This window comes from Drosophila rhopaloa, unplaced genomic scaffold, assembly GCF_018152115.1.
Source record: "Drosophila rhopaloa isolate 14029-0021.01 unplaced genomic scaffold, ASM1815211v1 contig_163, whole genome shotgun sequence".
Taxonomy (NCBI): Eukaryota; Metazoa; Arthropoda; class Insecta; order Diptera; family Drosophilidae; genus Drosophila; species Drosophila rhopaloa.
In genome coordinates, this window is record NW_025335043.1 from 7,136,081 (window position 1) to 7,157,128 (window position 21,048).

The 21,048-nt window shown below is 38.4% G+C and overlaps 2 protein-coding genes across 3 annotated transcripts; both read right to left on the bottom strand.

Annotated features, from left to right (window-relative positions):
• Nucleotides 1-16,452: 16,452 nt before the first annotated feature.
• Nucleotides 16,453-19,802, bottom strand: LOC108039305 (nuclear distribution protein nudE homolog). 2 transcript variants are annotated; one of them, XM_017116254.2, is made up of 6 exons: nt 19,686-19,802; nt 19,468-19,621; nt 19,003-19,276; nt 18,683-18,940; nt 18,279-18,370; nt 16,453-17,229 (listed from the first exon to the last, which is right to left on the bottom strand). In XM_017116254.2, exons 1-6 carry the CDS (start codon nt 19,763-19,765, stop codon nt 17,101-17,103), a joined length of 987 nt encoding a protein of 328 aa, XP_016971743.1. In that variant the 5' UTR covers nt 19,766-19,802; the 3' UTR covers nt 16,453-17,100. The 2 variants fall into 2 exon arrangements, with proteins under 2 accessions (XP_016971743.1, XP_016971742.1); XM_017116253.2 differs by lacking the exon at nt 16,453-17,229 and adding an exon at nt 17,784-18,145.
• A 747-nt stretch (nt 19,803-20,549) lies between these two features.
• Nucleotides 20,550-21,019, bottom strand: LOC123037435. Its single transcript, XM_044458066.1, has one exon. It carries the CDS (start codon nt 20,995-20,997, stop codon nt 20,560-20,562), a length of 438 nt encoding a protein of 145 aa, XP_044314001.1. The 5' UTR covers nt 20,998-21,019; the 3' UTR covers nt 20,550-20,559.
• Between the last annotated feature and the right edge of the window lie 29 nt (nt 21,020-21,048).

A 21,048-nucleotide genomic window follows, 5' to 3' on the forward strand; every position in this document is an offset into this window, starting at 1 on the left:
TCTGAAAAATAAAAATAAAGTTTTCTCAAGGATTTAGCAATCGGAAAAAATTAGCTTTAGTTTGTAGTTAGTCGTTACTCATTGACTTGGTTTTTATAAAGAGAGTGTCATTAATTCTTCTCAGAGTTAAATAGATTTTTAAATTTATATCCCTTATTTAAGACTTAAAATCTTAATGTGTGCAAACTAAAATATTCTATATTTTTTCTTTAATATACATATATACATAGCCATATATCATAGCCTTAAAACTGTTTGTCTTTAACCTTGATTATCTATGGTTTCCTTCTGTGTACCATTTTGTGTGCAATTCAGAATAAACATTGCTTTTTGGTAGCTGTTCTATTGCTCCTTATTGTGGCAGCAAACTCGCTCACTTCCTTGCCAAAGCAAACCCAGAAACAACAATTGAATCGAGTGTTGACGTCTGCACTTATTACCCCAACCCTTGGTATATCCCCAGTCCAAAACGGACCCACTCCCATATCCTTTCTGTTTGCTTGGCTTTTGTGACCAGCTGTCAAGAGGAGCTTACCCCGTTCAACACGCCTTTCCTTTGTTTTCCTCCACATGCAATTCAATTTATTTTTGCGTCGCTCATATTTGCAGAGCCATACACTTTTCGAAACCAAGATTGAAGTTATTAACTTTTAAATGTATTAAGTTATAAATAAAAGGCCAAAGATAATGTGCAACTTATAAAATAGTAACAAGTCGCTTATGATTATATATGATTATATTTAATATCCTATAGTTTTCACTCACGATTGCCATTAAACAATCAACAGCATAACTTTAAGTCCTTATTAATCCTTACTAAATGGAATTAAAATATAAACTTATTTATATTCTATTGACCGTTTTTCTCGGTACATTTCCTGACAATAAGACTTTGTTGTGAGTCTCTTTAAATTCTATTCAAGATTCTTGGACCGCCCTAGGTGCTAAGGTTACATAATTAAATTGCAGCCCCTCGCAATTAATTAAATGCCTCATTTATTAACGCTTTGTTAGGCAATATTTTCACAAATGACTACAAAAACAAAAGAAAGAAAGAAGGCTCGAAAAATTAAAGCAAAGACACAGCAGTGCCATAAAAGCCACCACCGAAAACAGAAAACCACCCAAATACACACAGATACTCCGCGCAGACAGCGACGTATAAATTTACGCATTACGCATTACGCATACGCCGTGTGGTCGGGCAGTGATTTATTTTTAACCTCAAAGCGTCATTCACAATAAAGATATTTTACGTTTATGACCCACAAAAATGGAAACTTTTACGTTGGCAGCGGAGCGCGCGCCTTCTGTGGCAACATGGCAACATGGCGTATGCGCAACAATTTGCAAGGGGCGTTCACTTGTTGCGGTTGACCGGGCTTACACTCTAGGGGCCACAGACAAGCCCCATCCAAATATCCACCTGCCATAGCCCCAGTTGACACGCCTCCACACCCAATTCCAAGCCATTTTTGTGGGCCGTAATTTAATATGCGGTCGCAACTTTAACATGCCCGACACGTCGCCTTCGGGGTCGCGCCTGTTTATCCAGCTACCAACACATTTTCGCAGAAAAAAAAACCATTCTTTAAAGTCACTCACTTCGGCATTCGATTCATTTGATTTGGCCGCTCCGTTGGCTTATGCAAACAGGCAACAGCCACTCGAGCAGCCAAAGCCTTTCAATGCGCGTCAACAATTTACATTGCCATTGCCCTCTCGATTTGTATACACACACACACACACAATTCACACCACTCGCCATCCCATCTTATGTCCTTTGGAGTCCCCTCGCATCCCGTATAGTACAAAGAAGGCGGACAATAAAGGGAAATCGAAATTACACTGACTGAAAGGTTGTCACAATGCCGGATTGGGCTATAAAATAAAAACCCCCAAACGAGGTAAGAGCAAATAAGATTGATTTTAGTACTATCAGCCTTGTGGTTTCAAAGTTTAATGGATTAATAGTTATGTGGCCTTGTGAGTGGCTAACCATTGTGGCATAATTTTATTGTTATTTTAGGAGGAATAAAAAATGAAGATGAAAAAATATATAAATTTATTTATTTATGAATTCTTATTAAGCTAAAGCTTGAAGATTTCAAGTACATTTCTCATATATTTTTATATGCTATATGTTTTGAAAGTAAAGTTAAATTTTGTTTTGTTTAGAAATTTGTCTTGGGTCAGACTTTAGACAGCTGCAATTAATATTATTGAACCCATATTATTTTATACTTTTTCAAATAAGACAATTGGATTGGCAACGACCTAAATTTGGTTATTTTACATTGCAATTTGAATAAATTACATTTAATTAAATTTAAAATGGTCTTCATGTATTACCATTACATTTTTCTTTAAAAATATCAATAAATTATTTACTTCCTGTGAAAATTATTTATAGTCTTTTCCCGGGAACTGTAAATTAAATTTGTTTATCCCCAACCAATGTGCAATTGCTTTTCGCTTTACTTCCTCTTGTTCTACTTCCTTTGCTCCCTCTTTTTTTTAGCGCTCCTCCCTGACGCAATCAATCAACGCGTCAAGGGTCTCCTGAAGAGCTTCCCCCGGCCCAGCGATCCACTGAAACTGTTGGAACCCAGATCCGGACCTGGACCCGGTCCAGAAGCATTCGCTTTGTTGTCCTGGGCCCTGTCACACAGACAACCCACTCACACACACACTCAACAAATGCAAAGTAAAGGTGTTCGGCCCTCTCGTTACGTAGCCGTCGAGTGGGCCAGAGGACAATGGCAGAGTTCAGACTGCGATGAAGCCCATTTGGGTGCCGGTCGAGGGCAAGGGTTCACGCCACTGACGACCTGCATAATATTACGACAAATGCTCAAAACTTTTTCAATAAGCAACAACTTTGCATGCACCATATACACGGTAATATATAAGTACAGATGGCCCCAAAATAATAGTAGTGAATGGAAGAAAAAAATTTGAAAATCTAAGTTAACGATCAAAATATTATTGTTATCAAATTGAGTTCCAAATTTAATGATGTATCCTATAAATATAACTTCTACCAAATGTAGTTTTCTCTAAGTTTCTCGAAAAGTTACAAAATAAAATTAAATATTTATATATTAAAAGGAAAATATTAAGCACCATTATTGTGAACACAACCTTTTAGTGTACACAAGGACATATAAATTTGCATAGTTGTCAGTGGCGACCGAAATCCAATGGTGAAAAATTCATAGTCCAATTGGAGGATGGATCTCGAGTGACTATATAAATAATCTGTTAGCTGACTGTCTGTTTGAATATGATGTATCTAATTTGCACACCATTTAGGCCAGCACTCGTGCACACACTATATATTTGCGCCGGAAATAGCGCCACAACTGCAGGGGTGTCAATCAAAAATGGCGTTGGCAGTCATCACGCGGATATACAACTCGAATTCCCCCATTTCCCGCTGTTCATCTGTCACTTTGTATCTTTGTCACACTCCAACTGTCGACGGTGCAACTAAAATGATTTGTCAACGCTCAGCTGTACAAAGCTGTCCTTCTGTCCGAATGTCCACAGTCGGTTATCCCTTTGCCGAAGAAAAAAACTTTACAGCACTTTCATACAGTATAGTGAATATAAATAAGAACTCATTCACTAACATCCTGTTGTAGCTTAAACTTTGCAAAATTCCGACAGTATTTTAAATAGCTTTTAAAACTCTGTATAGTATTTTTCAGCTGCTTGAAGGACCTTTAAAAATGTTCGGCGATAGTAAGTTTAGTGGAAAAAATATTTTAAAATTTGTTGGCATAATTGCAACTTTTTCATCTATAATCCTGCAGAAGCATTTTATTTCAAAGGCTCCATAAAACAATGTGCCATATTTATGCATGCCAACGCTGGCAATTAAGGCTATTTACCGGAATCTTATTGGACTTAATTGTGGAAAAAGCGAGCTTTAATCCGCCGATGGGCTGTGATTTCGTTCGTCATGTGGCTGGTAATTGCAATTGATGGGCCATTTCATGGCCCTGAATGCGCGTGCCACTGACGATGACGATGACATTATTAAATTGAAGATGTTGATCATTTATAAGGCAGCACGTTTGCATATTTTATAATAAGTGAAACGTGTGACAGCATGCTTAACTTTCGCAGCCAAGGAGTCGTGTTCCCCTACCCCATTTCCCCTCCATTCCCCCTTTCCCATAAGGATTTCCCCATGCATTTTCCTGGCTCACAGACACTTTTACTTATACGAACGCATTATTTAAATGGAACATTGCAACAGGCACACGCCATATAGCCTTCGTTTTCCGACTCAACAGGCGTGTCTGCCTCGGTCTATATAATTGCACGATGTGCTGGCTTGCTTCGCATATCTCGAGATTAACATCACTGCTGACGTTGTTATTGTTTCAGATATTCCCTGCCTCCCAAAAGACTGGTTATGTTTGGTCTCTTAATGATTTTAACGAAAAGTGCCCTGGGGTAATGCAGGATAATTGTTTATTTACCTTGGATCGTTAAAGAAGCTATTAAATTCATTGGAATACAAGTTTGTAAGGTTGGGTTACTATTTGCTTCAAGGAAAATAAATATTTATTGTTATTTTCTTTAATTTATTTAAGAAAATTTTTGGAATTTTGTTTTAAACATTATTTTTGAATTATTTAACTGCATAATAAAATGAAAATATATTAAACAAAAAGGTGCTTTAAATGTTTCTATAAAAAAAGTTATGTACTATTAATTTCATAATACAAAATAGATCATAACCCAATTATCTATACACAATTTTTAAAAAATGTGCGTATTAATGCACATAAACTTATATTAACACATAATAACTATGCCAAAGAATCCTGAATTTTTATGTACTTACAACTGAGCAACATAACTTTTCTCTTCTCCATAAATAGAAGAGAGATCCTTGAAATATTTTGTGTATTCCCGAACTGAGGTATATAAACCCACATGTAGTTGGATTACGGTAATCTATTCCACTCGACATTTCCGCAGAGAGACAAGAAGTGTCGGACATGACTAGATTGTAGTTTCACACGTCTACGCACTTGGCTCCACTCGACCCCATCCTCAACCCATTTTCTGCGGCCATTTTCCACCCGCTTTCCCCCTCCATTTGCCATCCCCTTCCGCCATTTCCCATCCCCCACTTCCGCCCGTTGATTAGGGTGCAGTGTCAAGTGATGAGTGGCGACCTGCAGATACTCGGTCAATTTAGTCCGCGTTGCACATGGCCATTGGTTATGATACGACAGGAATAGTATGTCATGTGAGAGAACTCCTCGGGAAGCTTTCCACACCCCTCTATATTCCCCCTCCTCTCTAGCAAAGAAGATGAATGAAGTCATAAAAGGCATTGGCCTGTGCAAAAGGATACAATCCTCAGACACACACCGAAAACAAATAAAAAAGGACTCGAATCGTTGCCATATAATCAGTACGGGTAGATCAAAGCGAATGCCGGCGGGCGAGACTGAAACATCTGGCCACCAAAAACAGAAGAGAAAAAAACTAAATCAAGCGACATTCATAACGATGTAAACGATGATAACGATAATGCCCATGATGACGGGCAGCCGTAATTAGGCTATCGCCTGTCGGCAAACGAGTTTAAGCCAAGACCCAGACAAGTCGGCAACTAGCGGAACTTTAAAGCCAAGTTGGTAATTTCGCGAAAAAAAAGTACTGATGGTTGGTGCACTCAAAAAATAGAAAAAGGTTCACAAAATAGAAATCAATCTACTATTTGCAATTGTCAAGTTAAATAATAACAATATCAGGGCTGCATATTTATTTTCTCAATTTTTAATAGTTAAGAAAATATGTAAATATTTTTGTAATGTTTTTTAAAAAACTGTATGTACGAAGATTTTTGTTTAAGTTAGGACTCTAGTTTGAATGGCTCTCTTTCTGATTCCAGCTTAAAATAATTTTCACTATTTTAAATGGCTTATAATTATAAACAAATAAATACAATAAAGCAGCTTTCGATACAAATAAACATATTGATAGAAAATTGATAATATACATATATTTATTTATAAATATTTTCGAGTGTAAGCTCTGGGAAAAGTTTTAATCAGGCAGAGAGATCCCGCGGACCGTACTGTCTGTCAGCCAGGTTAAAACCCGAGGCCTTGGCGCCGTGACGAACTTTTTTAATGAGCAACGTTTTGCGGCTAATAAACATTTGCGTGCTGGCCGTTAGCAGTTGATGTTGCCATGACGCCATGTTTTTAATTGGCAGCCCAAGTCTGGTCATTTGCGTCCCGGGGGGACCGATGCTACACCGTCCAAAAGGCAATTGAATATTTTATTAAATTGCCCCTCGCACACACGCACAAAGGCACTCACACACACACACACACACACAAGCACCTATAGCAACAACAATGGACACATTATATTGTGACAACAATTCATTATAAAATGGCACCAAGGACGACAGAGGGCCATTTCCAAAAAGTTATGAAAAGCTTTGCGACCCATTTGACATGACGCATACGCCGCGTTGGTCGTCAAACAAAAACAAACTTTTTCGCCCTGTTTCATATATATTTACGTATATAAATATCTTTTTATATATTCAAACACTCTTGTTGGAAAGAGTATTAAGGGATTAGCAGGGCTTAAACTACAAGTTCTGACACTTTGAATCTTTTATTTCTTTATTAACTCTTTGGAATTAATTGTGCCTATTAATTGAAGTTTAAATATTCAAAACCACGAATAAATATTTATTCAGTTTAACAGTGTGTTTGTATTGATATATTTGTTTTGCAAAGACTGGTAATTGTTAATTTTCATTAGCTCTTAGTTTTTTGTTAGTACGTATTTATAAATATTAAACAGCAAAACTGTGAAAATAACTTTCAAGGGATAGAAAATCTTTTATTATTTTTGTACAACACACAAAAGCAGAGATTTTATGTATACTACAAAAAATAATTATAATTTCACTCTTTAAGGGCATCGACAGCCTGAAGTAAAACTGAAAATGAATTTTTTCCTTCAATCCATTTTGTTGAAGCTGTTGACTAAAACAAGTTTTCGACATTCAAATTTACTTGGCAAAGTTTTTCACTTTTTTTTTGTCTGCTTTTTCCCTTTTTTTTCAGGGCGCGCCTTGGTGAGTGGAACTTTTTGTTTGGCACTCTTTTTTCCTTTTTATTTTATTTTGATTTTGCCGCCATGGCCGTTGTTTTTGTTGCTGTTATGATTATTATTGTTACTGTTAGCAGACAGCAAATCAACAAAATTATGATAAACAGCTGCAGGTATAAGACCGTTAAACGAAAGCGACCCAAAAGCGAAGGTCCTGAAAGCAGCAACAGGAAAGGCGGCAAGGAAAAAAAAAAGGAATGACAGCACGGTTGGCCGCCTGTCCCTTCTGGAGATACCGGTTCTTCAGTTTTTTGGACCCTTAACTTCCGCACAACACTCCCTTTTCGCCTGTCTGTGTTTTTGGCATTAAGGGACTTTTCGGGCTCATCTCCATCGAATACAATATTATTTTTTTTTTGTGTTATTATTTTGGGCCCCGGAATGGCAGGGAAATAAGATGAAAATAAAGAATAAAATCAACTGAAATATTTGCACATGCTTACGGTGGCGCGTTAAAGCTTTTGATCTTTTCGTACCATCCTCACTTGCTGACTGCGTTAATAACGTGCAGCCATATAGAGAGGTTTTCGCCGGTGGTAGGGGTTTTCAAATGGGCCCGGTTCCAAGGTGACAGCTATTCCCCAGGCCGACTGGCAACGGTAGCGCCTTTGGAGATTTTGCATATTGCCAGGCAAATCGGGACCGCCGCCCCCCAAATCCCAGTGGCACATCAAATTTTCCTACGCTTCACTTGAGCATTTTCACAGAGGGCGAACGAATTTCAGGTGGCAGCCTCGCAAATATTTGCATATTTGATATTTATGTAGCAACAACTTTATACATCATGTAGAGTTTCCATATCGATTTTGCAGTCGACGCTCTGTTGCCACATTTTTAGTTATTTTTCACTCTCGTACAGAGTAAAAAAAGTATCAAGCTTTTCTATTTTTTCTACATTTTTAAATACTGCATTTTTAAATGTACTTGGTTAAAAAAGATTTCCTATTTCAATGGGAACAAACAATTGAAGACATTAACAATATATAATGGTTAAAGAAAATCGTTCCAGCAGATTTTAGCAACAACATTTATCAATCTTTAAAAAATTTAAGCTTAAAAAGACCTTGTTGTATTTAAATCTGGATGAAAGGAAAGTTATATTATCACAACTTAATTAGGTTTGAAATGCAGTTGCTTGAGAAGTTATATTTAAATGTCGCACGAAGCTTTCACTTGGAGGTGTAAAAATAACCACTGGGTAATGTTTTCGTTTTGTTTCTTTTAGTGCGCCCACACACTTGTTGGCCATGTTTGCCCTCCACTCGAACCGAAAACAAAGGCGGGGGCGTTTGCCAGTAGCAGAGTAAAGAGAGCCAAGTGGTGCAAAGTATCCGCTGTCACCATGTTTGCTGAAACCATGACTGCAGAAACCAAAAAAGCGAGTGCGAGTGCGAGTGCGAGTACAGAGTGTCCACATGAACGTGGGAGTTGTGCTTCTATTTATAGCCAAAAGTTGCAGATGGCCGGCGCTAATGAATTCAATGGAAACCATTTTAAAAGAAATCGAATTGTGAAAAACAATATATTTGCTGGGGCAAAATCTGCTCTAAGAACTTGTCGACGCACAAATAAATTTCCAATGCCCGTTGGCAAGTGTCAATTGTACAATTGTGAACAAACAATTTATTGTTATTGTGCCACGGTTTATACAAGTCAGCATTGCAAAGACACAAGGAGAAAGAATAAATAAAAATATATTCTATTTATTTGCCATTAGAATGTCATGATAAATGGTCGTGGCCGAATTGTGTAAACAGATATTTACCTCAATGTTTGCCACAGCTGCAACCCATCCCCCGTATTGGCTGAAATAAATATGTTTTGGCCATCTCAGCAATATTTATTTAACCACAAGCGGTTGTCATCTCATCTGTTTCTTTAAATCTAAGGCCAATTGACATTTTGAATGTGCTTTTGGACCATTTGTAATTGTAAGCCACAGGGATTTGTATGTTTTTGTTCGCTTTTATTGTAAAATATGGCAAATAAATATTTAAGTCAATTAGGGAAAATCAATCAAAATGTCAAGTTTCTTATCCATATAACACTTTAATTATATTAAACACTTTTGAGTATTGTCCTTGTTATTTAAAAGGCAGTGTATTGTTGAAGTTATTTGCATTTTGAAGCTATTTAAATTGTATCGAGAGCTGGTTTTATTAAAGAAAATAAATAACGTTCTCTACTCCATGAAATTCATGATTTTTTCGATATAATCAATTCCGTTTTTGGTTGGCAGCCAAATGGAATCTTTAATTTTGTTCTGTCAATCAATTTATTTTTTACCTTCGCTGAATGGCAGGCAGTGCGGGACTTTAAAAAACCAATACATAAATTTATCGATAGGGCAAAAACATTTCCATTGAAAACCAATTTACTATTTAAATATTTTCTTACATTTATTCATGAATTTCTTTGTTAAAATTTGTTGAACAATTTTAGTTCATAAATATTTAATTTGAGCTGCAATTAATAAAAAAGTGTTTGCAAATATAATCTAGACAATTCATTTTCTGTACAATATATCCCATTGAAGCACCTGTTAAACTCTAATTAAGCTAGGCTGAATGATAGTAGCTGCACAGCAGGAAATTAATTAAGTCAAAGGCTATTATATCCTTTTTTTTTCCTTTTTTCTGTTTCCTGATGCAATTCAAATTATGTTTCACTAGCTCGTAATATTTAATGAATGAATCGTAAAACGAAGCAATTAAAAATGCAAGCATCTCATCTGGATAGTGCCATGGCCATTTCCAATTATTTCGAGTATCCCTTTCTGTTCTCAAACACACCGGGAGCTGTTTGTTTGGCTGAGGATGCACTTTTCCCCGAATAACTCAGACAAGATCTAAAATTGTGAATTTGCACATTTTGTCTGCTCGTAGACTGTGTCGACTTCTGTCTACCAATCAGATTCCATTTAAATTTCAAGCCCAACTGGGTACACCAACTCCAAGGATTCGAACATTGTATTGCTGGCCTTTTACTGGATCAGCTGGGAAATAATGCACTGAGTAGTGCACTATGTGTGTAACGCAATATAAGTTATAAAAAAAAATTGAAAATAAGTGAATGCAATGGAGCATCTTTTGCGCATGCAAATGTGCTGGGGATTCGAGCAAGGATTGGCCCTGAAAGAATTCTAAAAGGTACCATCCCGCCCACACTGATACTCCCACAGAAAATACACAGAGAGAAAAATGATTTACGAGTTCACATTGGAAAACACATTTTAAACCATTTTGAACATTATACATTCGTTTCGTTTGTAATTTATGTATGTTATTAAAATATTAAGATTAATTCTTTTTAAAGATTGTTTATTAAAATTAAATTCAAATAATGTTTTTAATGTTTGGTTTTAATAATTTGCTTACAAAAGTATAAAAAACATTTTCTCACAGACTTGGAGCAAATGTGTTTTAAAACATCTTAACTTAAAAATGAATAGAACAGATCTTAAATTAATTTTTAAAAAATAATCCTTTAAAAACCTTGGAGTAATCTTACTTTCCCACAAAAAAAATGTAAAACTCAAGCATTTAAACTTTTTTCCTGTGTACACACACGCACTCCTTTGAAAATGTAAGCGTTGTACACATATTGAATCCATAAATAAATCCTTAAGCAAAAATTGTAAATGTCGGATTAAGTGTATCACAAGAACACCGCACACACACACGTAGCAATGTGAGTGGTGTTGTAGGTGTGTGGGTGTATAGGTGTGTGCCAGCGCATAAATAAATATGGGAGAAGAGCAAGAAGAGAGAGAACTGGCGAACACTAAAAACTAAATGGCGAAATCAGTTTACACGGGGGAAACACCACCCACCCAACCAGCACCGCCCACTTCCGTTTCCGCTGGCGCCTCCACTTGTCAAACGTGGTTAGATCGAAACAAAGTTAATTCCCTGCAGCAGGTTTATGTTAGGCAAACAACACACCGATAATAATTACTCGAAACATTGTAATCCTCTTAACGCCGTGATTTACACGTTAAAGCATAGCATTTATGCTGCCACGATAATAGATTGTCATAGCATATTTTTTTTTATATTTGTTTTTTCCATACGTTTTTGTACTTACAAAACTTCGCCAAAAAGTATGAAATATTCGTGTGTGTGTGTGTTGAGTGGCAATGTGGCTGCCGAATAAACCGAAAACACCTTGCGTTCAACACGTGCAGACGCTGTCAAGTCCCCAAGAAGACTGGAGCACACGTTCTGGAGCCACTCAGAACTCAGAAACTCAGGCTCAGCAGCGGAGTTCGGCGATGGCACGAAGTTGGCCCTAATGACAAAGTGGTTGGGCTGGTTGCGTTTGTTGGGTGCTAGCCAGAAAGGACTTAAAAAGACTGTTGCGCGCAGGGGAAATACACACGTATCGGCTGGGGAAAAATTCCCCGGCGCCTGTTCTAAAGCCCGAGCAACAGTTTGTTGGCCATCAGGGTCATCCTTCAACCAACCAGTCGCGTATCAATAGCCAAAAATATTTACATACGCCGCGTTGGACCCACCGAACTGAAAAGCAGCCCCCGCCACTTTGTCAATGTCAAATGTTCTGCTGGGTGGTGCTCTACGTTGGTTTTGCCATGGCCAGTGGGCGGTGGGCGGTGCGGGTTACTGAGAGGGCGGAGGCAACTAGTGGTTCTCATATTTCCACAGTAACAAATTTGTTTACGCTTAATTGGTCTACGCTTACATCGGATCAGGAGCATTCAGAAGGACCAGCAAAGGCACCCCAGTGGACATCACAAAGTTGCGCATTGTTTGGAAATTGACTCGCCGCTGCCCCAAAATGTATGCTATGCTTTTGTCACTGCAAGTCCTTTGGAATTACAAATACAGTCCAATTCCTGCAACTCGAATTTCACAGCAACTTGATTTTCGGTGCGGAAATTCCTGGAACTAATTTAAAGTCAATCTTATTACCTTGTATTCTATATGCCATTGAATAATTCAATTTCAATCTTATTCTAATCTTAAACATAAAGTTTTGTAGTGAAGTAAGTTAATATTTATGCTAATTTTTCCTAGGAAAAAAATTCCTTAATTTGTTGTTTAATGGACGTAGTACCATGAACATGCTATATTTGCTTGAATTTAGTTTATGTATGCCGAAAATATAATTCTCTATCATAATTGAATAACATATCATTTCTTGATTCAGAGTAGTTCAATTGTACCCCAGATTGATTCTAGTCAATAGCAATGCCTAAGCTGATTAATGATTTTCCCCTGAATAGCTTTCTAACGAGAGGCTTCATCGATTGTCAGGCCCCATTGTACAGTTGATATGATATATATTTGCATGATTTACTGGCGAAGCTTCCATTAGGACGCAGGTCGTAGCCGGGTCAGGCTGTAAAAATGGTCCACGGAGATTTGCGGAGCACATGCGAATGTCATATTTCTGTGTGTGTTTTGGGTTGTAAATCAGAATGGGAAAAGCAGACAATGGCCGGGGCCATTTCGTATTCACTAAACAGCAAAAAGGTGCGAGGTGTGCGAGGGTGAGCATATATATCTCGACGGTGTCATAAAAAACCGTTTACACATGGGTTCTGGCCCATTTCGCTGGCCATTTTTATAAGGCCACTGACGGCAATTCATTGAGCGCAGCATAAAATCCATATAAAGCTGCTGCTACTACAGCTGCTGGTGCCAAGGTGAAGCAGCAGAAAGTCAATTAATCTAATTGCATCAGGACACTTATGCACACGAGGACACCTACCGCGCCAAAGGAAAGGTCAGGCGAATCCGATTCGATGCAATTAAATTAAATCTCTAAATGTGAGCTAATGAGGACCACTTGAGCTGCGGTCGAAAGGACCAAACGGGATGTGGGTGTTAATTAAAAGCGCAGTGCGACTGATTGATTATCTGCTGCAGTTCCGTCTACAGAGTCCTTTCCCCCAATATTCCCCCGATATTGGTGGCTAATCAAGAGGATCTCATTATCACGGCTCACACTTCAAATCGAGACCAAATTATTTATAGCAAATGCTCAGTGTAATGGCAACCGGAAGGTGGCAACAGGAAGATGCCAGGCGACAGCGCAACTCCTAACAAGCTCTCACACACACACACACTTATATGACCCCCAGGACGATTTTCCGCTATGTGTGTGAGCGCGCTTCCTTTTCCGCTTCTGTGTTGGTGTGTGCTCAAAGATTTCCTGTGCTAAACCGAATTGTTGCGTTTAATATATACCCTCAACTTATGTACAAGACGCTTTTGGGGCAAAGTGCTTTTCACAGACATCTCAGCATAAATAAAATATATTTTATAGGTCTATGACAAAAAACTAAAGAGATAAATGAAATAAAAGATGTGCTCTGCTGATATTTGGGGAACACTTAATAAGACTATTTAATATGGTTACGAAATGAAAGTTTTATGACATGCACTTTGTTTTTTGTTAGGCTTCCCAATAAAGTATATTGCGTAAAGTACTATACAAAGACGCTGAAAAATAAATTATTATATTTAATTCACTACATTAAAACCTGGATAAAATAATAATAACTACAGAACTACATAGTTGGTTGAATTAGATCCATTGCTTTATTAAAGTTTCAGATAATGGATTAAAGTGAATTTTTAAAAAGGCTTATAATAATTTATAAATATTTCATTGGTTAGCATAAAATATCAATAATAAAAACTACAGAATTACATAATTCGTTTTTCGCTTTTTTTCAATACGTCAGTTTTACCCCCATTGGTTGACCCATTTTGAAACGATACCAATTAAGCCAAAAATGTTTGTGTAAATCAATGCAGCATCTCTGTCAGCAAAAAAACTTTCACAACATAGCTTCTGATGGTTTCGACCGGCTTTTAACCAAAGAAGGAGACATTTTTCAAGGATATGCCAAGTTTCGGCCAGCGGGATTCGGTTCTTGTAATTGCTGCTGCAGCAGGCAGTCAGGCTACTATTTGCCCATCCTCAGCCCATAGACAAACTCATTACGAAAAATGAGCGTCCTGCGGCGCTCAAACAAAGCAAGGACCAAACCTGTAAACGGCCCCCCGGCCTGGCTTATGTATGTGTAAGTATGTGTGTGTGTCCTGTATGCCATGCTTGTTGCTTGTTTATGCCAAAAATCATATACACCGCCCACATATCGATTTTGTTTGATGTTTAGGCAGGGCTATACGGCTGTACGGCTATACGGCTGTATGGCTATACGGTGTGGATAGTCCTGGCTTTCGGCCCTCGGGCGCCCACAAAGCAGCAAAAACAAAGGCATACACACACACTTTCCGGAGCACACCTCATCATTATTTCCGTTTGTGTACTCGCTCCGTGCTTACATTACGACGTCGCGCCGCGTCTTTTAAATATTTAAATAGCATAAATGCCGTAAACTTTGGGCACCCTCCAATTTAGAGGGTGCCGCAGGAAATGGAAATATATGGAAGCCAAAATTTTAGGAAAAAGGTATTAGTAGCTAATGATACAGAAGGAATCGAAATTCAGTTTCCTCTGCTCATAGTCCTAGAAAATTGAAACAGGAAAATAAAAGTTAAACAGAAACTTTTTAGATATTCAAAAGAATTATAAGGACTTTAAAATACTTTCAATTTATTTTTTAATGTTGATATTAATAAACTTGTGAAAAGTTATTTTCTACCTTATTTTACCTGTATTTAAGGAATGCTATAGATTTTTATTTCGATTTCCTTTTAATTTTTGTATTACAACTTAATTTATTATTATAGTGCCCCTTTATAAATAAATTGGCAAGTATAATTAAACATTACTCTTTAAAAAGAACTAAACCCCATTTGTTCTTCATTTAACGACTTTAATTGCACTTCCAGTTATGCCACAATCTTTAAGGCATTCGTTTAACGACTGCGATAATTTGGCCAACAGACCTTAACACCCTGTTTTTGGGGCATTTCGAGAGCTTTTACTTTAAGCGAGTGTTTTGATACAGTTTTTTACGAGCTGTTTGCTCGTTTTTTATGCCGAAACAATTGGGTTTGTTTGCAAAGGGAATCGGGTTCGTTGTTGCGTTTGACCCGCTTATTGTGATGTTGGCCAGGTCCTGATTGTTGGCCTTTGTGCTCGACGGGAAATTGTATTCGCGGCCAGTTAATTAGCTTCCAGGGATCGTCCCTCTTGCGGGACTTCATCAGGCGACAGCGACGGCGAAAAAAAACCGGGGCAGATTCTTCAAATTACTTTTGAAAAAAGAACGGCCAAGTAGAGGGATAACCTTCCTCGCCCACTTCTACTCTTAAGACCACACTCATAGAAATAATGTAAATTTTTGACTACCTTTCACCAGGCTTTTACAAAAAATTAAAAATATTAGGACAATTTGAATAAATTGCTTTAATATTTGGTCAATTTGAATGAATTGTTTCCAAGATTCTAATATAATTATAACCATTGAATAAAAAAGGAGTGAATAATTTAACTGGCATGTCTTCTATATCTATATAATCTAAGCTGGTTATTCACCATGTAAAAGACTAGCTACTCATTCCTGTGAAAGTATTAAAACTAGTCTATAAATATTTGTATTAATACTTTACATACCAGTTGAATTACAATCCCAAAAAGATATCCAAATTGTTTTTCGGTGCACTCAAGCAGGTCTGGCTTTGTGTCTGCTCACTTTTATTTCAAACGGCAACTGCATTGTGCCATTCCCAATCCGCTTATGGTTGCTGCCACGCCCCTTGGACCACCTCGTTCGTCCGCCGCCCCTGCAGTAAACAATGCACTCAGCAGCAAACAAGAGGAGCAACAACACCAGAAAGTCCGTCCCTATTCCTGTCGCTGGTAAGTGCTCTGCGTATGATAAAAGCTTGTGTCATATTTTCATTTTTCTTCATTTTTTTGTTGCATTTGTTGTGGGAGATTTTCCATTCGAGGAGAAGTTTTCCATCCATGCTGGCTTACTTAAATACCAGCACTCGAGGACGCTAACCCGTGCTTACTTATAAAAACCAGAGTACTTTCATTAGCTTACCGCCAACGGACCTTCCCGACGGCAAGGTCGGTGCTTCAGATCCAGTTTACTTCACCCAGCCGAGACCACCTGGCGACTCCCACACTCCCACTTTAACTTCCTGGGGTAAAGCTCCGAAAAATCCGCAATGAAATTGGTCTAAAAACGGGGTACTTCCCCTGCAAAAAGCTTTTGAAACGGGAATTTGGCCTTGGCATAGGAATTGACGCAGCATTCACCTTGTGTAATGAACTCAAATATTATTTAAAACTAATTAGTTATAACACACACGGTCTTTGACAATAGAGTGCGTGTGAGTTTCTATTAAACTAATGATGTTGCTCTTTATTCATATATATATATTTTTGCCTGTTCGTTGGATTTTTTGTTATGCTTTATACAGTTTGCTGTTAACAATATTGCATTTTTACATATTTATATTCGCACGTAAATATAAACAGAAAAATAGCTCTTGGGATAGTTACAGTATAACTAGGTGATCGGTTGTGTTTTCGGGTTAGATCTTGTCTTTTTTCCTAAACGCTACGAGTATTTGTTGTCCACTTGAATATAATACTTGGACAGAGCTTCTGCGCTTGTTTTCGAAGAGGATCATCTTTAAACTTACTCGCTAAACACATTGTATGCCAAAACAATTGAAGTCAAAGTGAACCGTGTGGGACTTAGCTTAGATATACTCTTAATTCGTACTAAGGCATGTTATATGTTGGGCTCCAAAACGACAACATCAACTGTTGTGTAATTTATAATATCGCAAATGATTTATACAAGTCAAGTTGGGTCAAATAAATAAAGAGGCAGCAGAAGCTAAATTAATGCTAACAGTAACATTAACGTAACGTAAACGTAAAGCCAACTGAACAGTATCCCGCAATGGGTGTTTGGGGATGGGGTTAAGTTTGAGGATGATGAGGATGAGGTTGAGTAGGCGGTGACCCCCATTACTCGGCATCCAGCGAGAGGCAAGGCAGTCCGGCCAGCGCCGGATGGGTGGACTGTTGGGCGGAGCGATGCCGCTGCGGCATGGGCTGGCCATTTTCGCGGTACGTCTTCAGTTTCGTCTCCATCGCCTGCAAATATACAGAAGTGGCAGGGACTTAGGTAAATTCGGAAATATCAAAAATCAACATGGTTCTAATTAACTAAATTATAATTTAAAAGACTTTAAACAAGCTCTAATAAGCTTTATGCTTGTTTTATAGGCTAGAAAGACCGATACTTATTCAATATTCAATATTTAATGCTAAAAATAAATCTTAAGATTTCACTTTCTGCCTAATTTTGAATATTGAATTTTGTAAAGTTTAGTTAGTATTAATAAGGCCATTTTTTTGGTATATATATAAAATAAGTTCTAAGCGTTTTTTTCAGATAGCTTACTTTTACAATTTAATGTTTTGAAAAAAATGGTTCATGGCTTAGTAACACTAAGTTTAATTTTTTTTTAATATTTCGAATTAATGAAAAAACCCATTATCCATCATTCTAATCATTTGATGTGATGATTTAGAGCGATAGAGTTACTCAATATATGAGATTCCGGGAGTTAACTTTCAAAATTTAGATATGTGCCGTTTAAATCGGGGTAAAACGTGTTTTAAAAACAAAAACAAAGACTGCAAAATAAGGTACAAATAAATTTTGTATTTATTAACCAATGCAATTAATAAATGCAAGCGGAGGGCAACTAAAATTAGCTTTATCGAACGGAGCGCATTGTCAGAGCGGCAAGCTGGCGTCCGGCGAGTTTCGCATGCGCTCGGCGAAGCGCTTGAAAATATTCGAGCCCGCATTGAGGCCGCCGGAGGAGCTGCAATCGCTGGAGGGCGTGGACTGGGCGCTGGTGGCCACTGAGCTGCTGCTGCCGCCAAAGGCGCGGCGAAAGAGACTCGACTCGCTGGCCGATGGCGGCGGCTGCAGTGTCGCCGGGCGCTCGCAAACGCAGCGAAACTTTTCGCACTCGGGACATAGCAGGGCCTTGTCCCACTAAAAACATACGGAAAAACACATAAGCTGGAGGGTGGAGTGTGGGTACAAGGGAAATGTAAACAAAACATAAGGAGTAAGGATTTTGGGGGACACTGGCATGCGAGGGTTCATAGTTTTCGGAGGGACTTACGTTTAGTTTTCTTAACATGTCGGCCACAATGTTGAGCGCCGTTGTGCGGGAGCTGGGGTTCATGGAATTGCCATTGAGTTGGTTCTCGGGATCTGCAAGAGGAAGCACACATACACAGCAGGTTAGTCGAGAGGTTAGTTGGTCAACTACTAACTACAGACGCACACAAAACGCACAATTCGCCTACAAGAAATGTTGCAAACTCTCTCGTCACATTTGTGCTCTTAATTTTAATAACTTACAATGAAATTACAAATAATAAGGAACTTAAACCGGCTAACGCCGTCACAAACAAGTAAAAACAAATTAAAAACAAAACTAATTGCAAGGCTTGAACGTTTGGCGACTCGACTTGGACAGTTTTAAGACGCGTCTGGTTTTCTTTAGGGAATTGAGTATCTTACTTTTAAGCGAATGCTGCTGGTTATATTCGTTTTTATTAACTAAACTGCCATTGAGGGCGTTCACGCTGATGCTGGTGGCTCTTGTGGCGACGGTATTGTCGTGGTTCACCAAATCGCCGTTGGCCACAATACCATTTGGCAGCGAGGCGGACGAGTTCATGGAGCTGTTCACTGTGTTGGTGTCGCTGGCCGTGGGAATGCTCGTTCCATTGACCACTGGGGTAAAGCGTGACTTGACATTCAGCTCCTGCTTGAGATCTGCAATAGATCGTTGAAAAAGCATAATGTATTGAATGGGCAACTGGTCTTCAACTACCCACCTCTCGTCTCATCCATCAGCCGCTGTAGCTTCTCTTGCAGCAAACCCTTCTCATCCACTTCCAGCTCTAGAAGTGCGTTCTTTTCGTAGGCCTGATCCAGCATCTTTTCGAAGTTCTCTATGCTTTCGTTTAGTATGCGGTGGGCTCGCTCCAGATCGTCATTCTTCTGCTCCAGTTGCCGCAGATACACCTTCATGGTGTCGCGGTCCTTCTTCACTGTTTCTAGCTGCTTCTCCATGTTTGACATTTCAATGCCATGCGAGTCTAACTTGAGCTAAAGGAGGAGGAGGTGGAGAAATGTTAATATAGATTCTTAGGAGAAAAAAGACTACCACGTTTTACTATAATTTGTATTAGTTGAATCCGATTCATGAACTCATTAAAGCATTTTTAATTGAAACCCAGAAGAGGAATGTCTCATCGCTATTAGATAAAAACTCCGTTCATGTTAATGGAGATGGCTACCTTGAGGGACTCGTTTTCCCGCTCAAACATTGTGAGCTTGGCTGTGAGATCTTTGATTATACTCTGCTTCTGGTCCAGAGTGGCGTCCATTTCGATTTCCATTTCTCGGGACTGCTCCACAAATTCGTCGTATTCCTGTTTCACATCTGTCCACCTGGAAATAATATGGTTATATAGGAGTTATATGGTAATCTTAATGGGTAATTCGTTGTGCTTACTCTTTGTGGTACTGCTTGGAGCGCTCCTTCCAATATCTGCACTCATCCTCAACACTATTGAACATAGGTGGCGACTCCATATTTCCACTGATTTATCTTCTCCTCCTGACTGTTTTTTGTGTACTAATCGGTGGTTAAACTAGGTTTGAAATTTCGTTCGTTCGAATTAATTTAACTTCTAATTTCTACTCAATACTAGGTACTACGGTTGGTCTATTTCTGCATATGTGTGTGTTTTTGAGTGCTTTTAAGCTGCTATGTTTTTTAATTGCTGTGATTAAAAATGCCAAAACACAGTTGTTGTTTGAAGTCGATCTTTTTTTTGGGTAAATTGTTCTGTGGGAATGTAGGAAAATGTGAAAAATCAATTTGGAACAGGTGTTTGCCCTGCTTTCGTTGCTGTTGTTGTTATTCTTCGATGCCCTAAAATGGCAGGCGGTTTTGTCTATAAAATGTAAATAAAATCGAATTAAATAAACACTTTTTGTGACGCAGCAGCTGCGGCAACAACAACATAAGGATGGTGAGCAACAACAACAGCAACAACAGGCTGAAATACGACGAAGTTTCCCATACAACAACGCGCTGCGTGAAAATGAAATCATCGCCGATTTACACCTGTAATTCCAGGTTATATATCTGGAATTCCATACTCCGCGGCAGCCCACATGCTCTACTTACACTTTGCACTTAATTTTCCTACGATTTGTTTGTTTTATTTACATAAAAACAGTGTAAATAGTTATGCTCGTAAAAATTGACCACTACTCCAAAAATGCACTAGCCAACCCTGAGTTTGCTGGCAGTGTTGGGAAGTTGCAGCGCGTTTTGGATTTGGTAACCCTAGTTAGTAGTTGCTATTTGAAAATGGATTTCAATCTTTGTACAAAGTTTTGTTTTTAGGTTTCTTGCGTTTGCGTAGTTTTCTTATAAACACCAAATCGGGTTTTTCTATAGGTCGTGCTGAAAAAGTTATGGATCGGTTGGCGGGCTCATCATTGCTGGTATCATTCGACATATGAAACTCCGAATCGGAACTGTCCTCGATAATATGTGCAGATTTGAGAGTTATATCCCGAGAGGAGCATGGAATATCTGCTGCTTTGTCAGAATTACCGCCAACTAGGCGCATGGGCAGCGCTTTATAATGAAATGAAGAAGCTCGGCTAGATTTGCGACGTAGTTTGTGTTTTCTGCTAGTTTCTAAATCACTGTCACTGCTTGATGCGTTAACACAGCTATTTGAAGACTTTTCTGGGCTTTCAGAATCCCGACAGATATTTACATCCGATTTGTAAGCCTTTTTAGACATTTTTTTATCAATCGCGGCGGAATTGTTTTGGTTCCCAAATGAACACTAGTT